Below are 14,133 nucleotides of genomic sequence, written 5' to 3'. Positions count from 1 at the left end.
AAATGGTACCACTTTTAATGGTGGTTGGTGCTAAGTTAATTATATGTTTGTATGTTCCTTGTAACGTTAATAACATTAGACAATAAAACAATAGCAGTTGTAGAATTAAACAGGTGTAGAATTGAACAATGAAAGGGTTTCATGGTGAGGGAGCCTTGCAACAACACAGTCGTTTCAGTAATGTCCCTGCTTATATTACTCAATGGAATGAAATATGGTAGTATGGAAATCATGATTTCTACAAATACAGTAAATACAAAGACATAATTAAACAATCTTCAACTTTTAATATCGGAAGTCTGTTGCTCAACTAACGCGATTGGTCTGCCAGTTTTGCGTCATTCTCCCGCGTTTTGCTTGGATTGGCAACCTGGCGCGGGACTTTCAGTCAAAGAGGAAGGAAAAATCATTGTTGGAGCCTTAGCATTCGCAACAATTATATTGGTAAATACTTTATTTCTTATATATACACACACATTTTCTTAGTCGTATACGATAACTCAGGTTTTCATGCGATGTGTTATGTGATTACTGTGGTTATTTCACGATAAACATGTACAACCTCAGGGTTATGCTAGGTTATGCTAAAAACAAAAAGAGCAGAAACGATAACTATGCCTAGGATATATAGCTATAGCAAGGAACGTTCAAATGTGACCTTATCATTCAGCAATCATGCATCATTGCCTTTGCTAGGATTAACGTTACATAAATTGTTTACTGTGTACGATAGCTAGTGATGTGTTTTGTTAAATGCGTAACGTAACATATGATATGTGAACTGACCACTTCAGTGAAAGTCAACAGGTGGACATAGCTAGCCGCAAATGCAAAACATTTGTCGAAAACTTACAGGGCTAACCCAGACGACATTTTCGAGGTGGGCAATTTGTTGATCTGTTTGATGGCAATACTTTTTCAGGTGTGACCATGCAGTTTTCTAACAGGAGAAGAAAGCTTATAAGCAATCCACAGAATGAGCTCTACGGTCACTGTCTCCAGTTTTACAGTCAGCCTCCGACTGAAAACATCTCGCTTGCTGAGTTTGAAACCTTTGCAGTGGAGAGATTGAAACGTAAGGGCCCTGGTACTGCATGTGCCTGTGTAATGCATCATTAAGACAAGTAACTTTGTTTTCTTTCAGTTCAAATGACCAGTTTCCATTAGTGACCCATCACTAATGGAAACAGCCTAAGTGGCCCTGGATTGTATTTTGTCAGCAAAATCACTCAAACCATTGCAGTTTACTTGACAGTGGTTCCCTTACTTTTAATGACAGAAGATTGTTAATATATTTGATCAGCAGTGATTTTCAATATAATCAATCAGGTATTCACCAGCTCTTACATAGACACCCTTTAAACTTGTCTTCCCATTTAAACAGTTAAAATCTTCTATCCTTGACCCTATAGACCCAGTCCCCCCTCTGCAATAAAATGTGCAGTGTTGTGATGTGCTTGGCAGATGAAATGGTGATGCCCATCTAATATAACTGGATTTGTGTTGTAGTGCTGAAGACTGTGGAAAACCTTGGTGTCAGCTATGTGAAGACCACAGAGCAATACAATAAGAAACTGCATGCTGAACTCACCAATTTGAACTTCCCTTATAGAAGAGAGTCTGTAAGTATTTTAAATCCTTTTTACAAGCATATATGTCATCATCCAGAAGCATTTAAGTTTTTGACGAACATGAAATAACCTGATTAAACACAAATTTGTCTATACATTATGGCATGGTCTACCGCTGACATCTCCATGTCTGACAGTCTCAAAAACGAGAGTCGGTTATTCACCTTATTCATGAAGCCCTACTTCAGCCTGGTTTCTTCTGTCTTAGCAGCCTTACTGGCTAACTAAAATATTTTTCAACTTATTTCTTTAGAAATGTTGACAATTCTGCATTCAGTATAGATATTCCATATAATGCAGTGTATGACTGACAGAAAAAAAATAGAAGTGTACTTTTACATGGCTAAGGATGCGTCAGTCACTGTGTGCCATCATATACAATACAATGCAGCTTTAGCTGGAAACAGAACGCTGGACTTCTGAATACTGAAGTGTCATGGCAATGCCCATTGTTGGCTCATGGATATCTTGGATACTCAAGAGGTTTTTTCCCCCCATTGTGCAACATACACAAGCGTGTACTATACTCAATTATTATACGGCTCTTCACAATGCTAGTAGAACGCTCCATTGACTTGAATGGGATTTCCCAAAGTTCTAGCGGTAAGATATATTCATGTAATTACCGCTGCAAACATATAATTACCGCTGTCAATGGCAACGGGTTTTGTGCTTCTGATACGTCTTTCATATCACTACGCAAGGACTGGAACTTCATTCAAACGTGAAAGCAGACGGTTGATCAGCTGTGTTCTAAAGAATGTTTGATTCAAGTTCAGCAGCGTGTGTTGTTGCGATCTATTTGTTTCTCAGCAAATGCCACGATGAACGGTAACATAGGCTAGGTTATGTAGGCTGAGTGGTATCGTGGGGAGTTTATTATTTCGTTTTGGCAAGTAGCCGTATAATAAGCGAGATAATGTATAGAACGCCGGTCATTACTGTGAAAATAAGTCCCTTCAGGGCGGAACAAGACCCCTCCGCTGTGCGTCGGGGTCCGGTTCGCCCTGTCGGGACTTATTTTCTCAGGCAGTTTGCAATAATGCTGTCCTTTTTTTGATGATTAAATTTTTTATCTCACTTGTGTTCACATTTTACAAAATTTTCTCAGTCACAAACAGTCTCACACACAAATTACTTGCCTGCTGGTGGAGTTGATTGGAGTTTTTAATTTTCTACCATGACAGGATGACCGTAAAGATCAAAATGGACCGACTGAGTTTGAGAAGCGGAGAAAAGATCACATCTCCCATTTCATTCTTCGTCTCGCCTACTGTCAAACGTATGCACATTATCTGCATGTTTCACTTGTATTAGCAATGTTGTGAATTGTTTTGGTAGATTAATGAAGGTAAATCATTTTAAAATGTATCTGAATGTGATTTATCCTGGATTGAGTTTTACAGCATAGCTAATGATGTGATTCATTTCCTTCTTTTGCAGTGAAGACCTGCGACGCTGGTTCATCCAGCAGGAAATGGATCTGTTCAGATACCGCTTCAGTGACCTGCCAGCCAAGTACAAGACTGAGTTTCTACACCGCAACAATCTGCAGTATGACACTGTAAGAGTGTTTACATATTACACAAGAATATGCAATTACTGGCTTGAGTTTGAATCTTTGGAAAAGCTACAATACTGTTGACATGGTGCGTATTCAGTTTTAAAATTTCTCGGTGGTTGGTTGCACACACGTAGAGTCATCAAAACTCTGCGCCCAGGTTCCCCATATTCATCCTTGACCAATTTACACTGATGCGTTTCCGCCTTTGACTACCTTTGATGGAGGAACAATTGGGGGGAAATTCTAACCAGGCATTCCGTCTCACTCTGTGTAAAACGGACAGGTGAGACGTAACAAAGATGACTTAGTTACGGAAACAGACGCCAATGTAAAAGGTTCAGTTCAAGAGCTTTAAAAACAATTGAAGAGCAGGGGCTGGATATGGCTTCAGATTCAAACACCTTTGACACCTAAGGCTATTTTTCCTGGTCTCATCATCCGTACATACAGCTGCTATGGGTCCTTGAAGTGGGAGTTCATGAATTTGAGAAATATGGATGATAAAAGTGTCTCCTAATTTTGTCTGCACTCGGTGAAAACAAATCAGCGTGGTAGTGTTGGTTCATTGAAGTTGTCCTACAACTATTCTGATGAGCTAGATAAAATGGCCAAACCTCTACAGTATGGAGTTGACCACAGCTAGATTGAGTGAGTGCCCATACTAAGTACCAGCTGGCTCATGAAAAAATTATCAGACTAATGACCTTTATGAGAATATTTGGTGCCATTTTTGAATTCACATCAGTTGTCCATGCCATTGTTTTCACCAAGTTGTCCCAAACCGGAGGTGGCCATGATATCCCCCATAAACCAAGATTTTGAAAGATTTTTGGAAATAGACATAAAATAGATATGGGTCATTGAAAGTCTTTGAAAATGTAATGTTTTGAGTTAAAAAAGGCAAGAAGCCATCATTATAACACACAGCACTATAACACAGCACACTTGAGGAATGTTGGTAAGTGTTCACACTACCAAGCCTCTCTTTCTCAACTCTGATTGTTTGTGAGCAGCTGTTAAGCCTGATAGCGCTCATACAAAAATGAAATAAAATAAAAATCTGTGTTGTAACTGCAATTGGTTTGATGGGTCCCTGAATTTAGAGGAATTGGGCCTGGAAAGACCTTATAAAGAAAGTATTCCAAAAGGAGTAGGAGCCCTGACTCATGCAGTCATGTATGGAATACACACAAAACACATTTTAGCTTTGTTAGAACGGTCAGGTTTAAGTGTTGATACTCCATAAAATGATCAGTCATGTGTGCAGACAACAGTAGGGCATGTCTTCATGTGTCTCCAGGAGGTGGCAGTCTAAGAACAGCTGACCTTGTGTTTTCTAGGAGTACAGATGAAGTCTTTGAGTGGGTTGGTCATTTTCTGTTTGCATCAATACATAGATATTCTTTTTTGCTCCACAACTCTTGCATAATATATAGATATTCAGGTAGATTAACTGCACCTTAGTACTTAATTATCTAACAGTGCATCCCATTAACAAAATTGTAGCACTAGAATTACAACCTTACAGATTTCTGAATCTACTATAAATTATGTGAATAGTATTACTAAATATTTGTGTACAATTTTCAGTTATTTTCTTTTACCTGTCTAGCTGCAAACTAAATGTTACCCATGGTTTGGCATAGCAGAAAACAACCACTGTAAATGAGCAGTGGGAGGTGAACTGGAAGGGTATGCTGGGTCTCATCGTTATTCTAACCATGTACCAGATGGAGCCCTTCTTGTGAGGGAAGTGGCATGATGCATGGCTTGATATTGTTCATCGTTTTCCCCTAAGGGGAAAAAAAAAACGAATGGAGGAGCTGCATTTGGATTGAATGTACATAAATATTTGAGCAGCGTGCCTGTGATGTGTCTGTTTTTTACCTCAGGTGAAACGTAGCTGCCACAGACAGTGCAGAGCGACCCTTAACTCAAAAGGCCTGGCTACCAGTCTCTCACAGCTGGTCCCCTGTTATAGCTACGGTCTCTCACAGCCAAGCCAGCCGTTTAAATGGCTAATGACTAAGACTGCTTGAAGAAGTGCCGTTGATGACTGTGAGGAGAGCTCTAAAGATTGAATAATAATTTCCCTCCTACCCCTCTCAATAGGCTGTATGTATTAGAGCCTAATGAACAGTAATATTTTTGCCCCCTCCTCTCCCTTGACAAAAAGCACTAGTTACTGGATCAAGTGTTCTTTTTTTATTTTGGATAGCTTTAAACACTTCTTTGCAAAGTTTTTTTTTTGCACTGATCTATGATGAGCCAGTTTTTTAATTGATCAGATGTGACCTATTTTAGAAACTCAAATGTTTCTTTTCTTTTTTCTCCCCTCCATCATCAGCTCAGTGTCGAGGAGAAGAAACTCCTGACGGAGAAGCTCATTAACTCCAGCTATGGAATCAGTGGAGCCTCGGTTATAGAACAGGACTACTACAAGGTGAGTCGTTTGCTGTGTGTTGCACACTTCTTCCATTAGGTTGATGTGGCCCTGTGTGAAGACATGCAAAGGACCAGTTCATGGATTAAACCTGGACTAAAAGTTTTAAGTTAAAGTTAGCCTTAATCCATGTATGGAAAAATGGCCCAGTATGTTTAGAATTGCCAGTGTAAATCTTATCTGACAGTTGAAAACAACTTTAAATCCAATAGCATTAATTAGGATGAAATGAAGGACTGTCATTTTTTACCCTCTGTATTTTTAGGTGCCTTTCCAGGATGCACTAGATCTGGTACGATCCAGGAAGGTGTTCTTGAAAGGGGGCTATGCATACATTCCCCACCAGGACATCATATCCATCGTCCTCAATGACTTCCGCACAAGGCTCTCCAAAGCACTCGCGGTAAGCCACCTTCTCATCCCATTAGCCTGGGAATCAGGCAGGGGCTGCATTTCCTGAAGTATATTTTATGGATGCAGAGAAAACACACACACACACACACACAAACAACCACATGCTTGAACAGAATGCCTCTCTTGAGGTTAGTGAATGAACATTTGTTTACAAGTACGGCTCGGAGGTATTAGTGTGCTTCGCTATTTGTAAAATCAACACATTCTGTTAGATGGATGCGTCTGCCTCGGCCTAATCATTTATTCATTAGAATTAGCATGTGACAAACTGTAATTCTCATTCTCCTGCCTGCAAACCATCCGTCATGGCTCAAGGATAATTCAAGCTTTTCTCTTGCTGGCCTAGATAGAGGGGGCGATCTAAGATTTATGCACTAATCAATACCAATAATAATGCAGCAAATTAAACATGGTGTTTTGTCTAGTCAAGTCTTTGTCTAGACACTAATTGCTAAAATCTCAGTCCACTAAGTGTGTCTGGGAGAGGAGATTCAATTACTGCCTAATACCCAGCCTAGGCAGCCGTGGCCCACTGGTTAGCACTCTGGACTTGTAACGTGGAGGGTTGCCGGTTCGAGCCCCGACCAGTGGGCCGCGGCTGAAGTGCCTTTGAGCAAGGCACCTAACCCCTCACTGCTCCCCGAGCGCCGCTGTGGTTGCAGGCAGCTCACTGCGCCGAGATTAGTGTGTGCCTCACCTCACTGTGTGCTGTGTTTCACCAAAGATCCTTAATATACACTAATTCACGGATTGGGTTAAATGCAGAGACCAAATTTCCCTCACGGGATCAAAAGAGTATATATACTTATACTTATACTTATACTTATACTTATACTTAAACTCTAAGTCTTGCACCTTTTCTTGAAACCTGTGAATTGAGGTGTCATCTTGAAAGGGAATCGCACATCAATATCGACTTTCAGGTCGACCCTTTAATTTAACCTTTTGGCAGCCAGGCCCAAACAAATGTATGATCGGTTTGTCACCGAACAGCACCAATTGAAACATCTTCAGGACTTCACAGTTTCTGCCCTGAGTGTGAATAATGTCTCACTCAGATATCTGGCTTCACAGCAATGGTGGTTTCCTCTCAGGGAGAAATCCAGTATAGGAAGCTCACCCATGAAGAGAATGCCCCCCCCTTCTCGTGAGGGAGGATTAAGGGAGGACTTTTGTGTGGGATACCGAAGCTCGTTCTGAGATTGGATAGCCTTTGGATAGAGATCCACTCCTTATTTTCCACAGCCTTTGTCTGATGGGTGTGGGTGGGGAAAGAAGAGATGATTGGTCCGGAAAAGCAGTTTGTCGAGCACACTTAGAAGCCATCAGTCATTCCTGGCCTGCCTGACCAGTGACCACAGCCCGTAACTTCCCCCTGAATCACAAGATCCTGTGTGTGTGTGGCTAAAGCCGAGCTGGGCACTCGGCGTTACAAAAGCAGAACGGTGTCTGACGCAGATGGTCAAACCTGAGGAGCCAGAAGGAATGCAGGAAAACCACTAAACCATTACTTGGTTTCCCTGTCACATGATCACTTTTCTTTCATGCATTAAGATCACCTTCATGAACAGCTGTGTGGTTTTAATGCCCTGGTGTTTTTTTGTTTGTTTTTCTCCCAGCAAGGTTATTTATATTAGGCAAGGTAACGGGGCATATCTGTAAACATCTCACAGCAGTGTGTTCTGCAAAGCACATACACATTAAATATGCATTCATGCACATTTGCAAATTGCTTTTATTTAAAGATACTTTTTATTCAAATAATTAATTAATTAATCAATCAATCTTGAATGGATGTGTTCAATGAGAGTGTGTTGACGAAGAATACCATATTGGCAGTACAAATTATTTCCTGCTGGGGGAATTGACAAAATGAAGAAGTCAGAGACTGCTGAAAGCAAAGTGACCGCTCAAGGTGAGGGATAATTGGACATGTCATACCTGACTTTTTTCCCTGCGTCAGCAGGATCTCATGGTCTCCGCCTTTCTCTAAATCCCCTTCAAGTTGCAAGGCAGCATCTGAAAATGTGTTATTTTTTTATGATTGCTTTTGGTTTGAGGGCTTTGTTTTGGTAATTGTTCTGCTGTGTTGTCTCCTTGTTTAAATATTATAGTAAAAGTAATAGACAAATGGCGACTAACAAAGGATGCCGATTTGTAGGGTCTATGGTGAGGTGGTGCAGAATTAACTAGCCTTGATTTTTGTTTTCCTGTGGCATTTTGGCACAAGGTTTGGCTTGTAAGATGCCAACCATTGTGATCTGTTGCTCAGTGAAACAGTGAAAATAAATTATTTTGTTGGCATCCTAATGGAACTGTGCTTGATGAAATAGGAAAGCAACACAAATGTAATATGTTAATGTAATATCTTGTGCAAGTCAAGTCCGTTTTATTTGTATAGCGCATTTAACATGCACAGAGTGCAACCCAAAGCGTAGTAGAACAAACCCAAAGTGTGTAGTACAGCAGCGCACTTTTTTGAGGATGGGGGGTGGTTTCATGTGCGCAGGGCAAGGTAAGTACGCGCAAATAGTTAATGTGTTGTAACTGACGAGTACCAAACGAGTTGTTTGTTTTCTTTGGCTCCATGTAGCATCTTTAAAATGCCTCTCCATTACTTGATTGTCAGTCTTTTTAATGTAGTGCTTTTTAAAACACTCATGTTTTTTTTTTTTTTATTCAACAAAAAAAGCTCTTTACTTCAGCTCCCATCTCTAAAATATCAGTACCACTTCACTGCTTTCCCCCAATGCACCTTCCACTCCATACCGCTTTTCCCTTTTTTTAAGCAGGCGAGCTGCCCCTCCTCTGGGATCCAGTGATTGGAAGGCCTCTTTCGAAGCACTCCCGGTATTATTAGAACCCAATGGGCCGTTTAGTGGGGAAAGTGACCATAAAAAGCATATTGTAAGGAGTGTCTGCGTCTCCTATGATGTAGTGGAATTATTCATGCATGGACAGAGCTTCTGCTTCTATTATCGTTGCCGCCTCCTTTTGTTGTCGAGGAGATAAGCTCTGTGCTGCCTTTGTTCATAGGGAAACAAAATGGAGCTGTCAGTTTAGTTAGCTGCTACAGGTGAGGGGTTTGCCCAGAGACTATTTGCCTGCTTTGGTGATGCTGATCTCTTATGCAGGCTCTGCAGGAACTACAGGTGCAAGGAGGGCCAGGGAATTGGTTGGAAGTGTTTTCGTTTGCTCTGCCACGGATACAATATTTGGACAGAACTATGTATCACAAAATGGCACCGGGGGGGGGGGGGGGGGGATCCAATGCTTGTGGCTGGTCCGTAATATCTTTGTGATGCCTTGTATCAGATTAACTTCAACGGACCTCAGCCTTTTTTTGTTGTTCTAAAAATGCAACTAATCACATTCTAATGCAGCAGTTGGAAGAATTACATCCTTTTCTGAATAGGTTGACTGAAACGCATTAAGCTTGTTCAGTGGAAAGAGGAGGACGTGAATAATCTTTATGGTAATACCAGAGCTTGAGCCTCCTGACCTCTAAAATTTAAATTTGAAACCCGGTCATAGTAAACAATGTGGAAGCGGATTTAATTGCGGCTATAACTAGAGGTATTAAACGCGGAGCATGAGCATGGAGAGTAATAATAAATCTGACAGCTCTGGGAACGAAAACCGCTTTAGAACTAGCCAAAGCTTGATTGAGCATTTTAATTAAATTTTTGCAGGAAAGCACAAGAAGTTTGCCTCTCAAGTCAGTCATAGTTTAAAAAAAAAAAAAAAAAAAGTCTGTTGCCAAGGACAAACTCTGTGTACAGGTTTGCATTCCCCTTCCTCACCTCCTTTGCGATCTCTTAATGGGTTTCTGTTTGAAGGTCTTAAGTGGTCCTACACACACACACACACACACACACACACACACAAGCCATGTGGACATTTTTGTATAGGACCTCTTATGCCAGGTGTAGAATACCAGGCAATGTGAATTGTATTTGCAGAGACAGAAGGGCCCTCCACTGAAACCCAATGTTCAGTTGAAAGTAATTTAGGATTCAATCAGACTCCCATACGCAAATCGTGTTTTTTCAAATTCTCCGGTTGTCAGTTGAAAACCAGCGGATATGAGGGAGCTGTCCCGTGCTGATTGTAAATTCAGGAGCTGATTCCAGCTCACCCGTGACATGAGGTGCTCTCAGTTGTGCGCCAGGGCACCTTTTTGGCACATGGCACCTCTCGGGGCTCAAACTGCAATGCCAGCTTTAGGTTAAAGATTGCATTCCCCCCGAAATGTCAAGACGCTGCAGGTTCCGAAAGGCTCTGACTGAATGCATGCCTAACGAGGTCTCATCCATTCCATCTTATTCTTATTATCGCTGGGGAAAAGTTGACACTCTGGACAGGTTATGAAAATATGTAAAATTGATAAAAACCTATGCCTATCTTGGTGGAAGGCTGTTATTTTTCACACACTTGTTCATTTCTTGTCTCCCTGTGTTTTTTTTTGTGCCATTCCCCTGTTTCAGGCATCATTCAGGGCTGCAGGGCCTGCCTGGAGTCCCTGCTAGATGAGAAGAGACAGCCAGGGGATGGAATTTTGTCATGGCTGAATTTTCCCGCTGTCTCTCAAAGCCCAGATTTGAATTATTATTTTGTAAACCCTGTGTCCGTCAGAGATGAAACAGACAATAGCAGTCAAGAAGTACCACTTTCGCCGGCGTAAGAGGCCTCTGAGTGCTGCCTGTATTAATCCATCTCTGTAAATGAAAACATATGCTGCCCACACGTTTCCCCGGCGATGGGGTCCAGACTATCAAGCGGCTGGGAGAAAATGAAATATGTCAATCTTCATATGCCGCCTCTCCTCCACAGACCGCAGACAGTTGGGGTCTTGCTCTGAGATTTTTTTTTTTATGAGACCCAAAATAGTTTCCTGGGAGTGATGCTGAAATCAATTGCCAACGTGAAGATCTCACTAGACACTTTTTTATTTATTTATTTTGTCTATGAAAATTATATTTAAAGTCTAGCCTGTGAGCCAGTTCATGTGTCACATGCTGCTAAAAAAATGGAAAATGGAAAAGAGGAAACGTTGAAATAAATGTTTAAATCGATGCATTTAACTTATCACACAAAGACATCATTTCAGAAAATGATCTGTATTGTATGGCTGCTGCATGGTATGACAGCAAATGGTTTTTGGGTAAAATGCAAGATTGAAATTGGATGTAATAGATCGAGGATTATGCTCATGGTCTATGCCCATGATTAGCATACATACAGTGTAATGGCAGTAATCGTCCCATGTCTTGAAATTCTGATCATCTTTGCTTTTGGCTGAAATGCCCCTTTGAGTCCTCCCATTCTACATTTTTTAGGACGGATTGAGATCTTTCTTAAGTTTGCTTAGTTGAGTTAGGACAGCGGTATGAAATTAAAGAATGTGTATGGACAAGGGAGGATGGGCTTTGGAAAAGATTTGAATCCAGGGCCATTCAAGGAACTATTGCTTTGTTGAATGCACAGGTGTAGCCAAATGTGCTATGACCTTGAGTCACAGCACAGCACATTGTTTGTCAGCTTGTTTAGAAGGTAATAGACATATTTCATCATCATCTTATTGAAGCCATTTGTTGTCCTTTTCTGTCTATCTTGTAACCCCCAAAAGGTAGTTCATTAAAAGAATACTGCAGTGTCACAATTTCGTCATGGAAATCCTGTCAGCTGTGGAGCAAAAGAAATGTAAAACCAGAACAATTGATGTTAATTGTCACCAGGGCTGATAAAATACCACTCTAGCCACCTCCGAAACACTTGATCAAAAAGCAAAACTATTGCTCAGATTACCCACTCTTACCCCCTCAGACATGAGGAGAATAGGTAGACTGCAGTGCAGAGGCTGCTGAGAAGGATGAGCTTTATCGCGGCCTGTTGTTAAGCGCTCAGACATATGTCTGGAGTCATGCGGCTCTCTCCCGAGGCATGACTCTCTTCCCCTCACTCTCTCCACCCTCACACCCCCGTCACGTTCTCCCTCCGTTCTGGGCTCGTCAGGCCTCCACTCCTCCATATTGGGCCCTCTACAGGGCCCAGACAAATCATTCACGGTTCATTTGATGCTCCCCCACTTAAGCATTGTGAAGTACACATCCACAAGCCACAAGCGGGTCCTTGTTGAGTAAAATAGAACAACCTCTGCACAGCCAGGCTGAGGCTGCCGTAGTGTGCAGACAGCACTGGATGGAGGCTATTTTTTTTTTTAGGTTCAAATTTATTCATGCGCGTTGTCTGTGCCAGTGTACAGTCTAGCCATATTCCTGCCATTGAAACCGGGGGAACCTCCATGTTAGTCTTTAGTATAGGCTGTGTTTGCTTTACTTTCCCTATGTTTTTCCATTTTGAAGTTTCTGTGAATTTGTTTAAAAAGTAATTTTCAGAATAAGGAGGTAGGTTTTAGCTTTTTTTTTCCCCTTGTGAACTGATAATATTTCTGTCAGATTTGTTGATAACATTTGAAGTCTATTCCCCATATCATTCCTGTCTTGGCTCTAGAGATACTTTTTAAAATTTGGGGTCATTTTAAGTCGTTGGCTTGGTGCCATGAAGCAATTCTGAAACCCCAGAACTGATTAATGTGGCTGGTAATTAATCTACCAAGTTTTTATAATGAATTCCGTAAAATGTCTCCATTTATGACTTGGCTTGGCTGGGAAAAGAGCGTGACTTTTTTTTGGGGGGGGGGGATTAGCCTGAAAGTCTTTATTTTATTCTCTGTAATTTTGGGGTGCTTCCACGATCCATTTATGCTGAGCATAGCTTAGCCCCCCCCCGCCCCATCAGCTCTCGGCCTTGCAGTCCACTTAATTCCCTGTTTCGTCCAAGCTCAGAAGTGTGCGTTATTCCATGGCTTGTACAAGTGGAACCAATTACAACATCCGCATTATAGGGAGATGTTTATTTTATGTTTATTTTTTTCTCTAGCAACTTGGATATCTCCGAGTCACCAAATATGTCACAGTAAATGTTGTGAATGGTTACTTGTGTTGGATTATTGTTTGAAAACACCTATGATTAAGGTCTTAAGAAGCCTTGTAATAAGCAGTTGTCAGATTGTTGTTAATACGCTATTTGCCAAGTATACAGGGAGTTGCAAAGACTATATTGCCCATTTCTTTGTAAAATTGTTCAATCAAAAGTACATTTTACAACCATTTGAAAACCAATCTGATTGTGTTGGTCCATAATGAAAGCCCAACATAACATAACACAATAGACAAATAGGCAACAGGCAAATATGTTTCAAGTCTTGAATTTAGGCTTCGATAAGAAATTGTGCATTCGGTCCGCTCTTTGTTTAGTGGTTGTTTAAAAACATAGTGTTGTGTCTCCTGAGATGTTAACAGGGCTTCATAGAATGTCACAAAGCAAAGGAAGACAAAGCAAGAAAGGAGGGGAAAACACACACACACACACACACACACACACATATATAGACACAAGCACTTTAGTTTAAACTGACAGCAATCCAATTGAAGCTGTCAGTCTTTGGTGTTTTCCAAGCGCAAGGTGCTCAGAGGGATACGTTGATGTCTCTGGCTGGCCACAGCGACTGGCTGGCTGGCTGTCTGGATGGATGGCTGCCTGTTGAAGAAGATGGCAGAAGCAGGTACTCCATCACTGTTGGTTCGCCCCTTAACTGAAAGGCCATCTTGAAAAGTTGAAGGTTTATTTTGCACCCTGTCTGGCGGTTTGATTAATGAGCATCCGTGACGCAATGCAAAGAAACACCAGTCTAGGTGTGTGTGTGTGTGTGTGTGTGTGTGTGTGTGTGTGTGTGTGTGTGTGTGTGTGTGTGTGTGTGAGTGTGTGAGTGTGTGAGTGTGTGAGTGTGTGAGTGTGTGAGTGTGTGAGTGTGTGTGTGTGTGTGTGTGTGTGTGTGTGTGTGAGAGAGTGAGATTTCCCTGTTGGAAGGACAGTGCAGTTTTTAAAAAAAATCAGATTGACACATCAGTGCTTGGGTGAATAAAATGAATCAACTGTGTTTTTGGGTAAGGGAGGCATGAGGTGGGGTATGGGTAGCAAGGTTACCAGGTGAGGATGGTCAACAGAATTATTTGCTG

General features: G+C 41.4%; 1 protein-coding gene across 1 annotated transcript in view; it reads left to right on the top strand.

Moving 5' to 3' along the window:
* The first annotated feature begins 364 nt into the window (after positions 1-364).
* prim2 (DNA primase subunit 2) overlaps positions 365-14,133 on the top strand; it is a 62,571-nt gene continuing 48,802 nt past the window's right edge. The window contains exons 1-7 of the mRNA XM_076286528.1: positions 365-444; positions 923-1,075; positions 1,510-1,622; positions 2,819-2,913; positions 3,075-3,195; positions 5,543-5,638; positions 5,904-6,041. Of these exons, the coding sequence (XP_076142643.1) occupies positions 931-1,075; positions 1,510-1,622; positions 2,819-2,913; positions 3,075-3,195; positions 5,543-5,638; positions 5,904-6,041 (708 nt within the window). The 5' untranslated portion in view covers positions 365-444; positions 923-930. The remainder of the gene's footprint in view (positions 445-922; positions 1,076-1,509; positions 1,623-2,818; positions 2,914-3,074; positions 3,196-5,542; positions 5,639-5,903; positions 6,042-14,133) is intronic.

This window comes from Alosa pseudoharengus, unplaced genomic scaffold (assembly GCF_046254945.1).
Source record: "Alosa pseudoharengus isolate Yale_2024_CS ecotype anadromous, Long Island Sound unplaced genomic scaffold, YU_APseudo_1.1 YU_APseudo_1.1_scf_15, whole genome shotgun sequence".
In the NCBI taxonomy this organism is placed as follows: Eukaryota; Metazoa; Chordata; class Actinopteri; order Clupeiformes; family Clupeidae; genus Alosa; species Alosa pseudoharengus.
Note: the sequence above shows the minus strand (reverse complement) of the source record. Positions and strands in the feature narration are given on the sequence as shown.